General features: G+C 39.9%; 2 protein-coding genes across 2 annotated transcripts in view; one reads left to right on the top strand and one right to left on the bottom strand.

Moving 5' to 3' along the window:
* The window catches only part of PMPCB (peptidase (mitochondrial processing) beta), a 9,455-nt gene extending 808 nt beyond the window's left edge, over positions 1–8,647 (top strand). The window contains 13 exon segments of the mRNA XM_009882995.1: positions 1,325–1,462; positions 1,720–1,901; positions 2,218–2,304; positions 2,773–2,902; positions 3,268–3,466; positions 4,137–4,216; positions 4,789–4,901; positions 5,566–5,709; positions 6,297–6,457; positions 7,824–7,909; positions 7,985–8,073; positions 8,288–8,363; positions 8,458–8,647. Of these exon segments, the coding sequence (XP_009881297.1) occupies positions 1,325–1,462; positions 1,720–1,901; positions 2,218–2,304; positions 2,773–2,902; positions 3,268–3,466; positions 4,137–4,216; positions 4,789–4,901; positions 5,566–5,709; positions 6,297–6,457; positions 7,824–7,909; positions 7,985–8,073; positions 8,288–8,363; positions 8,458–8,522 (1,550 nt within the window). The 3' untranslated portion in view covers positions 8,523–8,647.
* A 16-nt stretch (positions 8,648–8,663) lies between these two features.
* DNAJC2 (DnaJ (Hsp40) homolog, subfamily C, member 2) overlaps positions 8,664–21,650 on the bottom strand; it is an 18,063-nt gene continuing 5,076 nt past the window's right edge. Inside the window, exons 4-16 of the mRNA XM_009882909.1 lie at positions 19,920–20,061; positions 18,630–18,710; positions 17,775–17,840; positions 15,920–16,011; positions 15,697–15,818; positions 14,752–14,901; positions 14,384–14,472; positions 14,228–14,297; positions 12,469–12,653; positions 11,077–11,177; positions 10,049–10,156; positions 9,129–9,283; positions 8,664–8,813 (exon numbers count right to left, since the gene is read on the bottom strand). Coding sequence (XP_009881211.1) covers positions 8,739–8,813; positions 9,129–9,283; positions 10,049–10,156; positions 11,077–11,177; positions 12,469–12,653; positions 14,228–14,297; positions 14,384–14,472; positions 14,752–14,901; positions 15,697–15,818; positions 15,920–16,011; positions 17,775–17,840; positions 18,630–18,710; positions 19,920–20,061 — 1,436 coding nt within the window. The 3' untranslated portion in view covers positions 8,664–8,738. The remainder of the gene's footprint in view (positions 8,814–9,128; positions 9,284–10,048; positions 10,157–11,076; positions 11,178–12,468; positions 12,654–14,227; positions 14,298–14,383; positions 14,473–14,751; positions 14,902–15,696; positions 15,819–15,919; positions 16,012–17,774; positions 17,841–18,629; positions 18,711–19,919; positions 20,062–21,650) is intronic.

Raw genomic sequence — 21,650 nt, 5'->3', positions numbered from 1 at the left:
GCAGCCCCCGCCCCGCGGCGGGGGCTGCCCTGCGCACCCCAGGGGAGCTCGGAGAAAGCGTCAACCCTCCTCTCCCCTGGTTACATGGGGGCTGCCCGAGGCCCTGATCTCGGAGCCCTCCCAATCTGTCATTTTCCCTGTCCTCCCAGTTTGAAACCTAAGCTTTTCCTTCTAAAAACAAGAGAGGGGGATTTTGTTTTCAAACACGTTTTGTTGTTTTTTTTTTCCTTCCTTGTAATGCAGCCTAGTAGTGAAAATGAACCCTTGTAACAGCTCAGGCTGGGAAGTGACTGGCTGGGGAGCCGCTGGGTGGAAGAGGCCTGGGGTGCAGAAGGACAGCAAACTGTGTGTGGACAAGCAGTGTGTCTGGCAGCGCAGCAGGCTGACAACGGCCTGGGCTGAACAGAAACACAGCCAGTACATCAAAGGAAGTGATTACTTTGCATATGTCAGGCAGTTGGAATATGGCAGCTGGTTTTGGGCTCCTCAGTGTAAGGAGGATGTTAGTGAACTGGAGCGTGTTCAGCAGAGAGCTGGAGCATGTGCCCTATGAGAATAGGCTGAAGGTCTGGGACTTCTTCAGCCCAGAGAAGACACAGCTTTGATTGGATGTAACAGCAGCCTGCCAGTAGCTGTGAGAAGGTTGTCAGGAAGACAGAGCCAGGCTCCTCACAGTGGAGCATGGTTGCAGAATGAGAGACAACGGACGCAAATTGAAATGAGAGGAAAAAACTGGATATATGAAAACCTCATTTTCCCATGAGCCAGTCAATCTATGGAGCAGGCTTCCCAGAGAGGCTGTGCAGCTTCTCATCATCCTGGGAAGCTTTCAGTATCCAGCTGCAGAAAGCCCCAAGCAAACTGGTCTTACCCCATAGCTGATCCTGATTGGAGCAGGAGGCTGGACTAGAGACCTCCTGAGGTCACTTCAAACCTGAATTGTCCTATGATCATAAAACACATGAGTTTTGAGAAATCTAACTTATTGGTGTTCCAGGAGGAGAAGGGGTGAGAGCTGGATTTTGTACTTTGTGCTTTTATACCCCTAAATAGGGCAGTCACATGGTGAGGGAAATCTTTGTTTATTTGATACATTTAAAATAATTTTTGGAATAACTTATTGCTTAAAGTACACATTTGGGGTACATATTTAAATTTCTTGATGTTGAAAAAGTGCAATAACGTTTTTCTTTTTTCACTTTCATCTTCCCTTCATTTCTACCCCATTCTGATTTAATATGCTTTAATTGCCAGATGATAGTATAAAAGGTGGCAATTTCAATATCTGTCCCTGTTCTGAACAGCAGGTAATTGCGATTTGCAGTCCTGGACATAGGCCCTCGGACTATATCTCGTTTCGTTTTAGAAAACAGGTACCCGAAAGAATTCCAGATGTTAAAGGATATATTTAAGGTCCTGCAGGCTCTTGCTGGCAGAATTGGGAAACAAGTGTGGCTGTCAGGTTGGCTGGTTGATGATAGTAACATGCTTTTCTGTCAGATCGTTTGATTGGAGGGAAGCAGATGCAGTCTACTCCGTTTTAGTTAACTTCATGTTTTTCTTCTGAGTCAGGTTAATGCATACCTCATGTGAAGTAGTGGCGAATAAATCAGTGCTGAGTTCTTCTTTTCTTTTTAAATGAATTTTTAAAAAAAGATCCACAAACTTAATGTTTAAGTTCAGGAATACATTTTTTTTCAGAAGAGCATCCTAGGATGTAACGTAACAATCTGAATGTGACTGATGCTTTTTCCTTATAGTGTGTGCACGTTGGAACAGGCAAGCTCAGAGCTTCCAAAGCAGCAACAGAAGTAATCTTAAATGTTCCTGAAACTAGGGTTAGTCCTCTGGAAAACGGCTTGCAAGTAGCTTCTGAAGACTCTGGACTCTCAACATGCACAGTAGGTAACTTGTAAAGGAAAGGTTTTTTTGTAACTCTTGACGTGTGTTCATTTCCTTGTGGAACTAAATTGCATTCTTGCAATGTTTACTAACAATTATTCTTAAAACTTAAGCTAGGAACTAGAAGTCTTGGCTTTTGTAAATGATTTGTGATTAGATTTTTTGTGAAGATTGATGTTTTCTTGAAAACCTGCTTTGTTGAAGGAAAGAGTCATTTAAAAATAGGTTTTGAAAATCTAAGTGTAGTACATACAGAAAAACAGCAAAGCTGCATTGCCAGCTGGTAAAATTATGACTTTTTTTTTCTCCAATGAGGTTGGACTTTGGATTGATGCTGGAAGCAGGTATGAAAATGAGAAGAACAACGGAACTGCTCACTTCCTTGAGCATATGGCTTTCAAGGTGAGTATGAGTATTGATGTAGAAGTCTACAATGGATTTCTAAATTATTTATCTTTAAAGATCAATGATAAGAACTTTGTCAGAATTGTATAAATAAATTTTCCAAATCAAGGATAGAAAAAAGTGGACAACTTAGACTTTGGTTTCCATTAGAAAATGAAGCTAAAGTCCTAGTTCTGTGTAGCTGATACACAACTATAGATTAGTAACACAGGTCTAATTTTAACTCACTTTTAACTTCTTGTAATACTCTTAGAAGACACATAGCCCACCTTTTGCAAGCTTTTTATTTTAATTTGGGAGCATAGTAGGATTTATATCTGAGTTTCAAGCTTGGAGAGATAAGCATGCCAGTTTTCTTTCCAGAATACTTATTCTTTCTCTTGGCCTTGACTTTTCTAGACAAGTAGTAATGATGAGTAGGTGATTTAAAGGGTCTGCTTTGACTTTCTTATTGTTTTATTTCAGGGAACCAAAAAGAGATCTCAGTTAGACCTTGAACTCGAGATTGAGAACATGGGAGCTCATCTGAATGCGTATACGTCCAGGGAACAAACCGTGTATTATGCAAAGGCTTTTTCGAAAGACTTACCAAGAGGTAACTGCTTTCATTCATCAGAAAAGCAGCAAAGAATGAAGTGCTTATCCAGCTTCTGATGTGACAACACAGAATGATGCTTTTGCAGCATAACAATCCCTTCCTTCCTGGGTGAAAAGTCCTTTCTTGAACTTCACAGGAATGTTTGAAAAAGAGAGTGCCAGGAAGTTGATATTGGAAACATTTTTGTCTTTAGATTCACAAAAGAAAATACCTTTTGGACTTCTCCCTTCCAGCAGAGCAAGTCTTATGTCCCTTTGCAAATCTTGGGCCATATGGTCTTTGGGATGGGTTTTACTTTTGGAACCAGATTTTTCTGTCAGTCTGAAAATACATTTTCCATTCCCATGTCTATTTTCAATTAGCTGTGGAAATTCTTGCTGACATAATTCAGAACAGTACCCTGGGAGAAGCAGAGATTGAGCGTGAGCGAGGAGTTATACTTCGAGAGATGCAAGAGGTTGAAACCAATTTACAAGAAGTCGTCTTTGATTACCTTCATGCTACAGCCTATCAGAAGACAGCCCTGGGACGGACAATTTTGGGACCCACAGAAAACATCAAGTATGTCCAAATTTGTGGCCGTCTTTGATTGTGTGGTAACTTTTGTATATTGAGGAGACTCATCTGAAAACATAGGGAACAGTGTCACTTTTCATCTTTACCTGGAAGGTAGCTGAAATTGCACTGGATATAACTAAGAAAAATTCCCCTGTTGCCTTAATTCTTCTGTATGCAGGCATCAGAGGGTATGTGAACTTCGGGTGTCTACTGCATGTCTTAATTATTTGCCATATTTTTCTCCTGTTTGTTGAAAATGCATCTAATACAAAATTGGAAATGCTTCTTTTTCCCATCGGTCAGGTGTTGGGCATTATTGTAAATACAACTGCGTTTGCACTGCTCTTTCAGCATTTGTTTATACTAGCGCAGGCCAGGAGACTGTTAAATGTGCTGTTTTCAAATTGGCATGAGATCATTAGTGGATCCTGTCTCCACCTGACTGAGTTGTAATTTTCATTCATTCTTAGGAGGCTTGAAGAGCTTTGAAAGGCAAAATGTATCGAGTTATTATTTCCTTTTTAGGAAATTTTAGCTTTCTGCCTCTATGCACAGCTCTGTCCATTGGCAGAACTTGCAATTATTTTGGTATTGTATTGTTGTATACATTTAGCTTGTCTTACTCTAATGAACTTTACTGATGCAGTAGTGATGTTCCCTTGACTGTTTCTAGATCCATAAACCGTAATGACTTGGTCGAGTACATAACAACACATTACAAAGGACCCAGAATGGTGCTGGCTGCTGCTGGAGGTTAGTGTGAGATATTCACTGTGGATCATGTGAAACTTTGCTTAAAACCATGGTCTTCAAGTTTCTGGGAACAGTGTGATAAATTACTCATTGTTCAGTAGGTCCTGGAAGTTCATTGTCAGCCCTGCATGTTTTGTGCCCTCATACCCTTTGAACTTTTGTTCTCTTTTCCCCTCAGTAATATTCCAGAAACATTCTTACCCGAGTAACTAGAAGTGAATTAGAGGCCAAGGTCATTCTTCCACATAGGCAGGAAAAGAGGGGCCTAGAAGGGGTTCAGTGTGAAAAGGGAAGTAGCAAGGAAAGCGGAGAAAGAGACATAACATTGAGGCTTGAAATTGAAAGCAAACAGCTTGATTTGGTGTAACACTAATAGGTGGCTACTGAAGAGAATTAAGGAGAGTGATAACGATGATCTTGCTCTGTAAGGGAGGTGTGAGGAATCAGAAAGTGTGTCATTAAAGTGGGGGGAATGCTAAATTACTGCTTGGTTGAGTCTTTAAACTGCACAGCAATTTAAGTAAACTGTTTACAGAGTACCAGTACAAAGTATGTGAAATATTTTTGTTCAGGGGTCTGTCATGATGAGCTACTTGACCTGGCAAAGTGCCACTTTGGTAACTTGCCATCTGCTCCAGAAGGAGGACTGCCACCCCTGCCACCTTGTAGCTTCACAGGTAGTGAGGTAAGCTTGTTAGACAGCTTTTTGAGCTGGCCCTTCTATCCCCTGTGAGCACAACTGACACGTGCTCTTTGCTGAGGAGAGAGCGAGCTTCTCGGCCACAGACTCAGCAGATTAAAAGGTTTCTTGTGCCCATTGAGGGCAACAGAGTAGCTGCTTTCCAAAGCAGTACTTTCCAATTTTTCTTGGACAAGCCTGACTGCTGCCACTTTTTCTGCTTCATCAGTTCCTGGAGGAATACCTCCCTTACCCTGCTGCTGCTTTCCTTTTATCCCCTTGCCCACAGTGTTGGAGCATTTCCACGTGTTGGGAATCACTAATAAAAAGGATATGGCAGAGAACCAAGGCATCTCCGTTCTATTCCCAGCTCTATTCAGATTTTGAAGTCCTCAGCTTTCCTTGCTGCTGTTTGTTGTAAAATGACTTGTAATGCCTTTTCTGTACATGGCATTGGGTTTGCTGTTGGGGAAGTGCTCTGAAATTGCCCCAGGGAAGACTAGTTAAGGTCGATGTTAAATAAAGCTTCATATGCTTTAATTTTTGGTTCTCTATGTGCATGCTTTATAATCCAGATGTAATGGAAATTTCTGTCTCCTGACATTCAACTTCCCATACACATTACTGTATATACAGGTTGTACTACAGCTACTTTCATATGTTCCTACAGATCCGTATAAGAGATGACAAGATGCCCTTGGCGCACATTGCCATAGCTGTTGAAGCAGCTGGCTGGTCGCACCCAGATACAATCCCACTTATGGTAGCAAATACTCTGATAGGTAACTGGGATCGTTCCTTTGGAGGAGGCGTGGTGAGTGAACCTGCAAGCACCTTCCTGCTCTTAATGAGGCTGGTGGGCTGGTGAGATCTCTCTGGCTTGGTTACTGCCAGTACAGACCCATTCAAACCTATCTGAAGCAGCGTTACTGCTTCTTTATGGCTATTTCTGAAGGTCCTTTTTTGGAGTGGGAGAAGGGGATCCAGTCATGAGTCTGAGAGAATTTGCTGCCCAAGATCTACCAAAATCTTAGGAGGTGGTTCTAAACCACCAAAATAGAGGTGACTTGAGGTCTGCGAGCCCTCATGGGAAGTTGGATGTTTCATACCCACAGGTTCTAATGACATACAGGTATCAGTAGCTACTATCCCTTTCTTGAACCTAAGTAGCTTTATTATTTTTGGCTTAAATCTGTGCTGTTACTTGGAAGTATGAGCTTACATGCAAAGAAAAAAGCTATTAAGTTGAAGAGCTGATAATTAACCTCGTAGCTTCTGCTGGAGCCTGTGATGCTACTACATGTTCTGTCATCATAGAAATGAAAACAGGAGACCTGGGAGGTGACTAGTAGATTTTCAAAAAACTTCATAAAGTAATATATTTTTCTTTTGCCTCAGCAGAATTTATCCAGCAAACTTGCTCAGATTGCCTGCCATGGCAACCTGTGTCACAGTTTCCAGTCCTTCAACACTTGCTACACTGATACAGGGCTGTGGGGACTCTATATGGTCTGTGAGCCATCCACTATACAGGACATGGTGCACTTTGTTCAGAGAGAATGGTAAGCTAACAACTCTTTCTCTGAACAAGTTGTTTTCAGTGGAGGAATACAGTTTAAAAAATAGCAAGCATTTAAAGAGAATCTTTTTGTTTGTCTGCTTAGGCTTGCTGGAAAAAAACAAATGCATGAAGTTCTAAACTTTGACGCTCAATGGAGAGTCCCAACAGCCAGTTTCTGGTGCCCTTACTTGGAGTGAATAGCTTAAGGTTTAGGTTTTTCTGCCCTGGAAGAATAAATAGTAACTGTAATTAATATAATAGCATTCCTTGTGCAAGAAAACATGGCAGTGATTTTTTTTTTTTGACTTGCAAGTGACAGGACTTATGAAAATGCATCAAACCTTTTAGAATACTACTAAGTCAGTATACAGTGCCCACAAACTGCATGTTTGACAGCTGAAAGAGTAAATATTCATGAATGAGAATAATGAATATGGAATAAGCTACAAACACCATTAGTAGTTACCCATTCTGCAGTTGCTATCCCACACGATGTACCAGGTGGTGGTGTTACATAGACCTCTAGTGAGTGCATGGGGAAATGGAATTATGTAAGGTAGGCAAGCTGTTATCAGGGAATTTTGAAAGCTGGAATTCTAGATAATATTCATTCATCTAAGGCTTAAATCTAAATTGGAAAGATGTCCATAGGTGTAACTGTAATTCTTGAACTGCAGACGTGGTTAGAAACAGACATAGGTTATTTAAGAGCACTGATTTAAAGTGGGTGAAGTTGAAACAAAAATTGAAAGAAAACTGGAACATGAGGAGCCTAACCACGTAGATCGTTTCTCATGTACCATTACTCTACAAGATCTTTGTAAACAACTTGTGGAGAAAAATCACATCCCGTTAGCTGTCCGTTTGCTGCAGCTTAGCAGCAGGGAGGATACGAACTATTCCTGTGACACGAACATGTTAAGATATCTAATGCACGCCCCTGTCCTTGTGAAGTGTTCCTTAGGCAGTGTGATGAATCGTTACCTCACCAAGAGCCAGGAAGTAATGGATTGCCTCCTGGATTGTTACCTTTAATTGTTTGGCTCCTACTATCTTAGCAACAGCTATTCTCAAGATAGCAAATACGGACTACACTTGGCTCAAAATACTCATTTAATAAAATGAAATATAGCTCTTGTAAGGGGGGAAAACATGCTCTTAGGTATACTGGTATGCTTCCAAAAATCCTACCCTTATGCTTTGCATCCTATGGCTTGTTTCCACACCAAATTCTCTTACCAGCTCTTGTCTATAGAAAATCTGTGCCTGGTAGGTGTATTAATGTATATGCACCTTGTTATCACAGGCAATCTTGTGTGCTATGCTTTACCATTATTTAATGCCTTTGGATTTAAACTATTTTTCAGGATAAGACTTTGCACAAGCGTTACAGAAAACGAAGTAGCTCGAGCAAAAAATCTTCTAAAGACAAATATGCTGCTACAACTTGATGGTGAGACTTATGAGAGCTTTTTATTCTTAGTGGAGGCGTATGCTGATAACTGAAGCATATTTTCCCCTATTTCAGGGTCCACGCCAATCTGTGAAGACATTGGAAGACAAATGCTGTGTTATAAGCGCCGAATCCCAATTCCAGAACTTGAGGCAAGAATTGAAGTAAGTGGCAGTTATGTTGCAACTTTTAAGTTAGGCCCTTAAGAAAGGTAATTGCTACAGGAAGTGACAATACAGAAGTTAAACTGTTTCCAACTGAGAAAACTGTCAACTGTTTTGTTGCCTGTTCCCCTGGATTATATAAGATTAAGATCATTGGCTCTTAATATTTTTTTAGATGGGATTGGTAACAAAGATGTCTCTTTACCCTTTTTAGGCTATTGATGCCCAGACTGTTAGAGAAGTTTGCACAAAGTACATCTATGATAAGCATCCTGCAGTTGCTGGCGTAGGTATGTTGTACAAGTTTCCCTAACTTCCCATAACCCTCCACACCAATTGCTATCAGTTTAGTATGTGTCATGACCAACTTTCTTTAACTTCCAGGTCCAATTGAACAACTTCCAGAATATAACAAAATCTGCAGTGGCATGTATTGGCTTCGTGAGTAGTGAATAACAAGACCGTTCAATATGTTTGAGCTTTAAAAAAAAACACAAACAAAAAACAACTACACCCCTGCTTAAAGCTTTCGAGTTGGAGAAGTGCATTTGAGAAGATTAAAACTCAAGAACCAGCCAGTCCTGTGTATTTGTATAATTAAGGAAGGAATGAAAACATGTACAATATTTGCATTTTTATTATAAAACAAAGATTGTCAGTAAGAGTCATTTCTTGACTTTAGTAGCATTCATCACTTGTTCTTGAGCAGCTTTCTTCGCCTTGACCATTTCAACAAGTTCCTGGAGAGTTGGGAAAAAAAGAGATACTTATCTAAATGTGGAACTTGTTTGAAACCACACTACTGTTAACACTACATATATTGAGCCTGAAACATTCTAGCTCTTCCCTTCCCAGCTTCCTGAGCCACTACTTGTGCTGAGGAAAACTTAGTCCTCACTGCTCTTTTGGGATTGAGTTACCAAAAAAAAAAAAAAGTTTCTCCACAAGGCTCCATCTTGTGCTAGTTTGCTGTTGTCAGATACTGTTTCTAAAAGCAAAGGGTTCTAACAAGTCCTGGGCCAATTACAGTCCTAGAAGAAGGTGAGGTACCGTACCTTATATCGCTTCATGCAGTCTTTTTTTGACCGGCCTGGAACAGCTGCTGCTATTTTCTCCCATCTTTCGGGAGTATTTACTGGATAAGTCTTCAATGCTTGTTCTAAAAGCTTTTGTTCTTCTGTAGTCCAAGGGGATGAATCTAAAGGTGATCCTGTTTTTAAATGCATAAAAGGATAGTAAGAAAAAAAATAAAATTAACAAGGAGTCTGAGATAAGCCTAAGAAAGTACTGTAAAATCTATTATAGTTGATTTAAAATCCTTGCAGTTCTGTGATACAACTAGTCTGACTTGATGGCTACCCAGTACTAAAAAGGAAAAAAAAAAAACCCAAAACCAAACCCAACCCTGAAACTGACTAGACAAGTGGTCCTTAGAATCTTTAAATAAAGCACAAAGTTAGAAGGTAACATCTTTTGTTGTCAGCTGTGGGTTAGATCATTATAGCTGCCCAGTGAAGCAACATTGTTAGGGCAGCAATGTAGCTTTTCATTTTGCATTTCAATAACACTTGGTAAGGAAACAGCCTTCTGCAAGTGGCTGGAAAATCTGGTGGGAGGTGTTAAGGGTTTAACAGGAGACCAAAGCTTAGCTGCAGGATGATCCTGTATTTCAAGTGCATCCCCCTCAGGCCTCGTCTTACCTGAAAATGTAGCACCCTCGGTGGAACAGGTCATCTCGGCATCAGACTTAACCTGTTGCCTCACCAGGAAGCATTTCAAACTGTCACCATTTCTTTAACTGTGGCTTGTATGGTGTGTACCAGAAACTCTCAAATCCACTAACACCACCTTCTTACTTGCTGTGTAAGTTAGTAAACTTGTTTGTAAGCAAGCCTTAAGTAAGTTCTGGATTACTGTCTTGCTAAGATGCACAGGAGAGACAAGTCTGCAAGGCAGGCTCTCTTTTCACCTTTACCTTCAAATCGTTCTGAGGGGGCAGCGCTGTCCATCTGAGGCACCACACCATGTTCTTTTTTAAATTTGTCAAACGCTTTCTTGTTTATATCGTCTTTTTGATGAGGGTCTATGAGCAGCAGATATTGAATAGAATAATTATTGCAACAAAATTAAGGCCAGAAATAGCAGATTATTGTAAACTAAATCCCATATCAACCCCCCAAATTCCTACTTCCTTTAAAATGATGGTAAAGAGGTTGGTAGATAAACCGAAAATAATGTTTCAGGGTCCAATAAACTTTGCTCAAGTTGTCAGACTCTCTAAGCTCTATCCTGCTTTATACTGCCCAGATGAATACTTTCTCTATATAAGCTGAACCTACAACTTCAGTGAAATCAGGAGGGATTATTCTCTCAAGGGCTGTGGTACAAACCTCACGTGTTACCCAGAGTACAAGTGTGTCAGAGGGCCAGAACAGCAGGAAGATCTGGGTCTCCTTGTGCAGGTATGTGTATGGAATTGAGAAACTTCTTGAAAACCTTGGGGTTTTTTTGTGCTATAGCAGAATGTTTTGATTTTCTTTAAGAGCTTACTCCAGGCTCCATTTACCACAAGACATGAGCCACATTAATTTAGGTGTCTTACTCTGGTGTTGGATCCTATTAATCTTTTTAAAGTATCTCTATAGCTTCATCGATTCCATTTATTCTAGATTCTTTCCTTTGTAGAGAGCTTTCTCAGAGGCCCGTTTGTCTCTCTGAGTGTAGAGCAGCCTAGGCAAGGCATGGGGCCCAGAGATCTGTGCATAAAGTTAGATTCAGAGAATTCCTGAGAGTCACTCATGAGGTGGTGACTTACACAACAGCCATAAGGCTGAAAATACTGAATTACAGAAGTGCTCCTCTAAATCTTCTGCCTAAACTATAGTTCTTTTGGGGATATACAGAAGATTTTCTCATAACAGAAACACAATGCTGTTCAAAGAAAATCAAGCTATAGAGAAGCATGCAGACCATCTCATTACAAAAATAAAGTAATATAGATACCAAGCTTTTGGAGGCTCTTTGCTTTATTGATGACATCTTTTGCTGTTCGTTTTATTCCAGTAGTAGAGTGCAAGTTCATGTAATTGGCAATAACTTCCCACCTAAAGCAAGGATATAAAGGGAAACCAGCACATTACATAGTAACTTATCTTCATACAAGCTACAGTCAAGCTCCTGTACACATTTATATCAACTCCTAAGTAAGTTTAATCATACTTAAATAACATATAAGCTCTCATGGTAACTAGTCTGGAAAGCTTTTCGTCATTAAATGCAGATGTTTCCCTTAAGAATTCAGTCAGCTTGGGTGAACTTCTTGGCTTCCAATACAGAAAAAAGATGAGGTAGAATATAAGTGTGTAAGTGCAAACCTCTAATCCTCAAAACTCTGCTCAGCTGTTGCTTTACTGAATTCCTTAAACACCTCTGAGAGGCATCACTAACCCTGTGTCTGCTGTCTCCAGAAGAATACCTAAACATCACATAAAGCAGCTTCAGCAGGAGAGAGCTGGAACAGCCTTAGTGCCAAAGTTATTCCTAGTGCATTCTTAGAAAACAGAAAGGAATGTTTGCAACTTGTCAGACAGGACTATCGTATCTAGGCCTGTGCTCTCAGTGAGTACTCAACTGCTGAGCTGCAGTGCAGAAATAGGTACTGGTATCATCTCCATAAAGAGTATGACAGCTTGGGCAGAATGTGGGGTGTTTTTGTTTTTTGGTTTTTTTTGGGTTTTTTTTAAGTAAATCTTGTAATGGAGGCTTGAGATCTGTGAATCCTAAATGGAAGAAGGCATTTCACTCCTGGGAAGGAACAGGATTTAAGGCATTCTCCTGTTAATGATGCTTATTAGTAAGGCGATCATCAGTGCTACTTTCTGTGAATTCCAACCTTTCCCTTTTCCTTTGGCTCTCCCCTAACTCGTATCTCCAGGTGCTTTCCTCCTGCCATGTAGAGGAGAAACCAACGTCACATTCATTGTGGAGCTACTGGAAGTAGCTTACTCGTATTCCTACCCAGCTGCATCATGGTCACTGTTCCAGTTTTGTTCTCTGCTTTAATGACTAGAGCCTATCCTGTAGTAAGCCCTGTGCAAACATGCACATCAGCACAGTCTTGCTGATGGACTGAGGCCCAAGTTTAAGGGTGGAACAAGACACAGAGCCAGAGCTGACTCCAGTGACACAAGGAAGATGGTACTGAGAAGACAAACCAACCACAGGCTGCTCAACAGTCAAGGAAAAGGAGGAAGCTCAGGGAGTCCTTAAACTAACATCATACTTAGGATGGTCTGAAAATAAGTTGTATTGTGGTTGTTTTAAACTAATTTTTAAACTGTTTTCATGCAATTAAAAATTGTTAGTAGGGCTTTTAACACCAACCCTGAGAAATACCTTGAGTTAGTCCCTGCTGGGAAGAGGTTCACAGCTTTAATTAACAACTGTAAATCATCTTCTGGCCAATTTTTGCTTCCCCCTCCACCACCAGTGGTTGACTTTTCTGAACTCTTTGTTGCTTGGCGCATACGAGCTTCTGCCTCTTCTTTTTCTCGCCTTATTTGTTCATTTACTTCTTCTATCTGAAGAATTGTAAACAAGCATTATTTATTTATTTTTACATTTTACAGTGACACAATCCCCTCTCTCTGGAATTGTTTTGGGCCTTGAGTTTTGCTTAGTTTCTGTTCTGTACATTATATATAAGGAAATGAAGGAGCTTATCTCCTCCAGTATTATTTCCTTCCATCCTGTGTGTAAATTTGGCCATCCCAGATTAGGAGCTACAGCAGAAATCCATCATAAGTTCCCTAGGAAATTAAATGAATGGTCCCAGAACTAGGCAAAACTTCTAAATATATTTAGAAGTCCATGAATGTCCAGGCTAATACTGACTTACAGGGACAGATCCACAAAAGTATTAAGGACCTAAAGTGACTAGCAAGGGCAGTTAAACATCCATGTTGAACATGCTGATTGCCAAATCTTCCAACCTAACTGCTACCTAAGCCTGGTTATGCAAGAAATTCTCAGTTACTACGGTTGTACTAAATTAGCATTAACTGCAACAACCCAGATTTTAGTTACTAAGTGCTTACCATGTAGCAATTCAGCAGAACTTCAGTTATCCATCACATATCTTTGTGAACTGTAATCACATCTTGAGACTGTGGTGTGACGTATCTTTAATGTATCTGCTTCTGAGTATGCCCAGTCCAGTCTTGGCAATATTAAAAAAGCTATGCGCTTATACCTGTTGGCAGGATGCCCAAAGTAGGTTTCTCTCTGTCTACCTTGTAATAAAATCTTCCTGGCAAGAGGAAGATTATCTGCTACATAATTTTTATTAATGCAAAAGTGGAACAGTTTTAACAGAGAGGCAGGAAGGTGACTGTCCCATGTTTGGAATGCTCTCCTGGAGATGGGGAGATTGGATTCAGCCCCCTGTAGGACAAGAGGGATTTGAGTCTTAAGTTGTCCAATGAGTCAACCTGACCCTGGGATGGGGACAGATCATCTTCCCCACCAGGAAAGAAAGTTCACAGCTGTGCATCCAAAGCAGATGAGAGAAAGCACCTTATTGTTACAGCAGGATGTGGGTTCAGCCTTATTAGTCCAAATGGCTTTACCCTGCTGGCAAGTTTAGGCAGATCCTTGCTGAAGTTTGTAAATCTTGATCACAAGTGTCTTGCTTTTCCCATACTTTGGTATCCAACCCACTGGCCTTTCCCATGCCTACAGCACTTAAGTCCTTTTGTGGATCTAGCCCCAGGTCATGGATACTAGACTAGGATTTTTCTTGCGTAACAGAATAGGTTAAGACTGCCCTCCTTCCTCTCTAGGTAATTGCTGCCCATCCTTGGGCAAAGTTAAATTCTTCTACTCTTTCTATATACTGTACAAATGGTAGGTTTTGTGTCCTTTACTAATCAAAAATGCATATTTTTCTCTCAGCTGGCCCTGGTTATTTCACCAGCCATGAACTGCGCTGTGTAAAATGGAGCAGAGATCAAGTCTGCCTGGGGACTCTGAAACTCAGGTCTGTTTAACAGGCAGGATTCCACAGCAGCTATGTTGTATCTTACTTTGATTCAGTCATATAGATGTCACAAATCAAATTATTCTGTTATTTTGGTTTGACACTCAGCATAATTACCTGTTTTACTACAGCCGCCTTTCCTCCTTCCCTTGTTGTGGATGTAAGTGCTTCATTCAAGCATTGCAGACTAAAAATAAATTATTAAGTTACAACGGATAGCTAGTAGAAAGATGGGTATCAAAACGAGCAGAAATCAGCAGCAGGAAAACTTACCTTGCTAGCTCAAGACGATCACAAAGCTTTTCCACCTCCTCCATCATTTTAACACAATCTGCCTCATTATCAGAAAAGTAATTCCAGTTCTGGAAGCAGAAATACATGTTCTACAAAGTTCTTGAACTTTATTGTCCTGTTCCTTCAGACAAAGGCTTAACACACCACATTCTTCAGGCACTGCTGTGTTTGGACCAATTTGGTCAGCTTTACCCATAATTCAAAACTGTATGATATGTATGATAAACCCACGTTCCGTACCCATCTCCAGCCATAACAAAAAGCAAGCATGTGATAGGGTCTGATCTAAGCAAACATAGTCATTTCACTGATGTAACCCGTATTTCACTATAATAATAATTAAATACCTTGCATGTCGTTCTCAATTTTTGCCTTTCTTTCTTGATTGCTTTTTTCTGTATCTCTTTTTCCTTTTTTGCTACTAATGCTTGTTGCCTAACTTCTTCTTCCTCCTTTTCTTTTGCTAACCGTGCTGCTTCTAATTCTGCTTGTCTTTGCTGCAATCAAAAGCAAAAAACAAACACAAAAGCTCAACAAAATCACACTGTTACAGGGTCATTCAATATTAAAATGTGCTGCTTCTGGTTTTTAATACATCAATACTTTCATGTTTGGTTTTCCAAGAATGTTGAGGGAGGTGGCGAAACACAGACCAGTTGGAATTAACTCAGATACTCACTATGAGGACCCCTACTTTATAAATCCTGACTTCCTTCACAATGAAGATCTAGAACTTTATTGGGCCTGCCCCAATAGTATAAGCTTACAAAACCACAGTGGTCCAACATTTCTCCTGCATGATTAGCATAAAAACTTTCAGTGCTCCAGTACTGTATTTTAAGTAACTTTTTAGTACCTTACAGTTCCCTTTGATTCCTGGTAGTTTTCAGAAAGAGCCATCTTTGCCAAACTGTTAATATTAATCAAATATGTTATGTTATGTCAAAGTCTTTCATACCAATCAACCATTCGCAGACCACATGCACAACGCAAGCAGCTGTATCCATTTTATGAAAAACCAAAGTAGGGCACAGAACTTGATGACTACCTCTAAACCAGAGGAAGTGTATGCAACAACAAAACTCAGTTTTAGAAGTTTTTTTGTTTCAGATCTGCGGTCCTTGTTTTCATCTCGTTCTCAAAAGGCTGCCAGTCTTGCGCTGCCTGTTGCACTGGGATCAAAGATAATATAATTCTAACAGTAACTTTCTGACACATCTAGAAGCTGAAGCAGCAGGGATCAGGTGTGAATGAACCAGGGTTTTTCAGCCCAAATAAAGTAGTTCACTTACTTTTTCTTTTGCCTCCTGTTCTTTTCGTTTTGCTTCTACCTTTGCTTTCTTCTCTGCTTCTTTCTTTGCCTTTTCTTCCTCCTTGAATTTCTTTATCCTGGGATCACAGCTGTATGCGTTGTCTGGCAGAAGAAAGGATGCATCATGTACAAAAGAAAAACAAGAGACTTCCACTGTTAGTTAACAAATCTCTCTTTAAAAAACCAGAAGTTTGTATGCTTACCAACAAGTGTCCTAATTCTGTTCATTTCTTCTTTTTTTCTCAATGCTCTGGCAGCTCTGTTCTGCTTTTCAATCCACCTCCTTTCATCTCGACTAAAAAGGGAAAGCATAGTTAGTTCAGTGCTAATACCCTACACTGTCAGTCTGTTAGAATGCAACAACAAACTTTTCAAAAAAAGTTCCCCCCCCCCAGATGCTCTTCTCTGAATACTTCAAAAATAGACTTAAAAAAATGAAGTTCTGGGCCCCAAGCTCATGTCAAAAATGCTAAGCATTTACACAGTTACATAAACCTGACAAAACAAGCTGCTTATCTATCATTGCAGGGAATGAGATCATGGACTTTTTTTTTTAAATGCAATCCACTTGTTGACCTAACATTAAACCCAAGCAAAACAACTAGAATGTTGGTATACAGTTTAATTAAAGGGCAGCAATACCCTTTATCTCCATGTCAATTATCTCCATTTTACAGAATATAGGTCATGTCAAGTAAACCTATCTGCACAGAAAGAACACTTTCTATGCAGTACCATTACAATCCAGTAAAATCACGCCAGATTTACTCCAGTAAAATACAGCTCAGGTTAGACAGATTGAAAATTGGCTAAGTAATCTGAAAATATTTGTCAGTGCTGTCAAGAAAGAGGCAAATTTTTAGTGGGGGTCTATATCCTCATCCACACAACCAAATACAGAACAATACACCTCAGAACAAAGAAAATAATCCCCACAACTGAGTAGGAGACTAGTACAAGTAGACTGAAGGTTTAAAACAGGAGCAACATCACCTTTGGCACAAAGGGGTAACAAGAATCATAGCCATCTGAACAGAAGCTAAAACATAGTTCTCTTTCTGAAGTACAGCATGCAATGTACCATTTGTCTAAACATTTTTATAGAAGGACACTAATGACAGGAATAAGCACAAAAAAGAGCTACGCAAATAATTCAAGAGCCTTCCTCCAATGAGATGCCTAGAGATTAATCTGTATAATTCATGAAAAATACAAGTGGTATGGAATTGACTACAGTGCCTTCACAGAACCTGCCTAGCAGAGAGAACATGGGGTCCAGAGAGACTCAAAAAATTTAATAGTAGGAAAAGGCATAAGAGAAGAGGAATGAATACCTAGCTATAGCCTAAATATGGCACAGTTTTTAGCCACCAAGCAAGCTGATCACTGCATCTTAACTACAAAATTGATTTCTATTCAAACTTGGAAGAAGACCTACATACAATGCAAGTTATGGTTATACAAGAGTAACTAAGTGAAAGGTTGTGTCCTGTGAAATACATGTTAGGCTAAATGATTTGGTACTCGAACATTCTGTGTTTATAATTTGTAGGAAGGATAAAAATAGAATGTGTTTTCCAATAGCAACATGGTCTAATTCAGTGACTATCACTACGTCAACAAATACACAATTTTTATTAACAACAAGCCATCAGAACTGATCTCTCTAGACTAAAGTATCACTTGTCTCAGCACAGTTTAATAAAGAGTTGGAGAGAGACATGATGCTTGCTTACTCATCCACTCTCTTCTGGCTCCAGGTTCCTCCTGTGTTTGGGACTTGCTGGAACTGCAAGTCTGAACTTAACACACATTTCAAAGTACCTCAGAAAGACCTCTGTGCTGCAGGCAAGAACTGCTTCAGTTACACAAGTAAGACAAAGAAAAGCCCACAGTCAGTCCAGTTCAAGTCCATGGCTGACTACTATGCTGGGAGAGTGGAATTCAGTCTTAGTTCAGGTCCCTTTCTTCCTACAACTTAGAGTCTTAATAGAAAGTTGGAAAATCTCACTGTATCAATCTCTCAGTCTCCTGTCAAATTTCTTTTTACTTACATACCATTCTGCTTTTTCTTTTTCCTCTTCATCTAAATAGGAAAACTCTCTCCAGGAATCAAAATTATACCTAAAGTAAATTGAAAAAAAAAGAAAAAGAAAAAAGAAAAAAAAAGTGAATTAAAAAAAAAAGAAAACAGCAAAACTATTACAAATAATCTACCTTTTTTACTACTAGCTTTTTGTAGGCAATTATGCTGTTATTTACAATTTATAGTACATAATTTACAATTATACCGCGCCTACAATGATTCCACTGTGTTAAGTCAAACACAAGATGCTATTGAAAGTAATGATTTACATCTATCTGTACTGTAGGACAGAATGTATTTTAGGATGGGATCAGTCTCACCAACTCTAAATGTCTACAGTGCAGTTGTGTAAGCTCCCATTATAGGCAGTGGAGATATTCTGCAGTCTGTAGAGTTCAGAGAGAAATTACTTTAGTCTTTATATAAGCATCTGTGTTTAGCAGATGAGTCAAGACATTGACTTTATTGGACTAGACAGATCTCCCTTAACTAGGGTAGCTTAAATACCTAGTGCACACCTTGACTGAAAACAAGTTAAGTGAGATGAACCCCACTTCTAGTCTGTGGGTCAACTCAGTTCACAGCTATTGTGGTCAGAGAACTTTCAGAAGCTCACGCTGTAATTATGAATTTACAACGCGGCTGTATTAGCTCAGAGAAAGACAGCTTAGTTTGTGGAAGGGACCAAACAGCTGTGGGGTAATTTTGTGACATTACTAGGTCAGAACAGACCATGGCCAACAACCTACATACAAAAGGGTGTGCAACCCCTTTATATCGTGTGTCTTGAATAGTGTGAATAGAAACTGAGGTATCAGCTAACTTACCAAAATGAATAGAATGTATCTACCTCTTCAAATGATGAGTTCATATCCCCAAGTTTAGGAACATTTTTCTTATTTGACCACCTGAAAATAAATGGATATATTCAAGAAATAATGTGTATAATCTTACTTCAAAACATGGCACATGTTAAGTACAGATCAAAATACCAAATCAGAGGCTCCTTCCCACCAACACAGAAGGGCATCAGGAAAGAGGAAGAAAACGGGAGAGTTCCTTCCAAACATCCTCCACATTGGGCCTTTTTGGGGGAGCTCCCCCAGAAAAATAAACCTCCTCTGGCCCAAAGTTGGTGTGCCTACAAGGAGACCTGATGGAGCACAAGCTATCTTTGTAGATATTCAATTCTCAACACACATTCTTCTGGTAGAGAAGCTTACAGAAAGTGGATAAAAGGCACTCTGTGAATAACTCAGCTCTGTGGTAGGCCACAGGAAGTTTCCCACATATTCTAATGGAGTATGAGGGAATAATGCATGGTCTGCCTCCGTTCCATTTTTTCCCCTACAAAGAAGGGAAATCTTCCATAGGCTCTAGAATTTGTTATTCCATGACATCGCATCCATTTCCAAGCAAAGAAGGGAGTAACCCATCTAACAACCACAGTCTGAATCTGCGGAACACTTGATAAAAGAGTCAATACATCACCTTTAAATAATCAACGGACTGTTCAGAATGTGTTGTGTTGTGTCTCATACAATAAAACAGCTTTTCATACAGGTAAAAGGTGAAATAGACTTCTATTGTGATAGCCTTAATACAAAGTCACTTTGCAAGCATGAATCAAATGCAGAAAAAAGTCACACACCTTAAGAGAGAACCACCAAATATTGATAGTTACATTTATCTTCTCTTTTAAACAGCTAAATTGTGAACATAACTATTGTCTTCTGTTAATGTCTCACCCTCATAAGAAAATCATAAAAAAAGGAATTTTTAGTCAGTGGCATATACACTCTTGGTGTAGTAAACAGCTTTTAAGATGAAACAATGTGTTCTACAAAAAGGACAGTAAGTACTATGGAGCCGGGAACAGACAGACTTTTTTTTTTTTTTTAAATCTCATGGGTCAAACTCAATGCCAGCAGTGTAACAGTTCAGATTATTTTAAAATGAAATAATAGAGAATGCACTATTTTACTTGTGTTACATTTCTAGCAAATTAATGCATCTCCCAGCATCCCTTAAAATCACACCTGTTACAAACACAATGCCAGAATAGTTTGCAAATGCTGATTCTCCATCAACAGCAGAGGCAGTCTGACATAGCTTACCTGGCATTTCTTTCAAAAACTGGTGAAAAAACTTCAAAGAAGTTTTCTTTTGCTTCACTTTTGGAAGGTACAGAGTTATCAAAAGTAGGATCTATGCTGTTAAATGCTCGTCGTTTCACAGGATCAGATAATATTTCATAAGCTGAAAAAAAATTACCAGACATAAAACATGAGACTAAAGTGGGTCTTCCCCACAAGGTGAGAATGTTACAGAAAAGGTGCTAAATGTTTAAAAAGATGCTCTCAGATCTGTGTTTGATCTATCATTCTGTAGAGCTTGATATTTGATTATTTTAGTGACAACAAGTAGCATTGCTGTCAATTCCTGTTAAATCAAGTAGGAGGAAAATGTTTATGAAAAACAACACATTTAAGCATTAAGGTGTAACAAACCAGATTACATTTAAAATAATGTTATAGCAGTAAATTCAATTCAGGCACTGGGAGTTTGGGCATGATGTCTTCAGGCTTTTGTCCTACACCAGATCCTTGCAGATAAATTGACAAAACAGTCTAAGACAAGCACGGAGTAAAAGCAGTCCCTGAGTTAACATGATGTCAGAACTGGCAAGAACAGGAGCCGATTATTAGAATTTTTGCAGCTAATGATGAAGTTGTACTGAGACACAGAAAGAGTATAAAACACCACATAGCTACTAGCCAAACCTGCACGTGCTCCCAGTTTTCCTGTTCTTACAGTCCTACAGTTGGGGAGCATCACATTACTTAATCTTTTAACCTAGAAATCATACACACTGTAGCTTAAGTAAACTTTTGTTTTCTCTCAAGGAAGTGTGGAAATACTTTGTCAGTTCTACAATATCCACTATTTTTCAATAAGAGTGAAAACTCATCAAAGGAATCAAATTTGCGTTGTGATCATTTGTGGGCTTCTCTGACTGCATCCCTGGGCAGAGGACACTGCACCATGAAGGTCAGATCTAGAAGTTGATAAGCTGGAGGAGACCTTGATGCTCTGTGGTTCTGTAAACTGATCTCACTGCGCATGTTAATGCGGAGAGGAAGGAATGCAAGGGACCACCAATGAGCTGCTCTCTGCCAGTCTTCCCTTTGCCTCTGGGAAGGTACTTCCCTCTGCCCGTACTCTAAATGACCTCAATTATCCTCTGCATTGCAAGCTAGGAGCTTCAATAACCTTCATACCGTTTTCTTGATGCAAAAATTTCTGTGCACATTCATGGAATCACGGAATCTTCAGAGTTGGAAGGGACCTCTAGAGATCATCTAGTCCAACTCCCCTGCTAAAGCAGGATTGCCCAGAGCACATTACTCAGGACTGCATCCAGGCGGGTCTTGAAAATCTCCAGAGAAGGGAACTCCACAACCTCCCTGGGCAGCCTGTGCCAGTGCTCTGTCACCCTAACCGTAAAGAAGTTTTTCCGTGGATTTGAATGGAACTTCCTATGTTCCAACTTGTGCCCATTGCCCCTCGTCCTGTCACTGGGAACCACCGAGAAGGGTCTGGCTCCATCCTCCTTCAACCCACCCTTTAGATACTTGTATGCCATAATAAGATCTTCCCTCAGCCTTCTTTTCTCCAGGCTAAAGAGTCCCAGCTCTCTCAGCCTTTCCTCATAAGGGAGATGATCCAATCCCTCAATCATCCTGGTTGCCCTTCGCTGGGCTCTCTCCAGCAGTTCCCTGTCCCTCTTGAACTGGGGAGCCCAAAACTGGACACAGTATTCCAGTTGTGGCCTCACCAGTGCCAAG

This window comes from Charadrius vociferus, unplaced genomic scaffold (assembly GCF_000708025.1).
Source record: "Charadrius vociferus isolate BGI_N301 unplaced genomic scaffold, ASM70802v2 scaffold32, whole genome shotgun sequence".
Classification (NCBI taxonomy): Eukaryota; Metazoa; Chordata; class Aves; order Charadriiformes; family Charadriidae; genus Charadrius; species Charadrius vociferus.
This window is presented reverse-complemented; position numbering and strand designations above follow the sequence as displayed.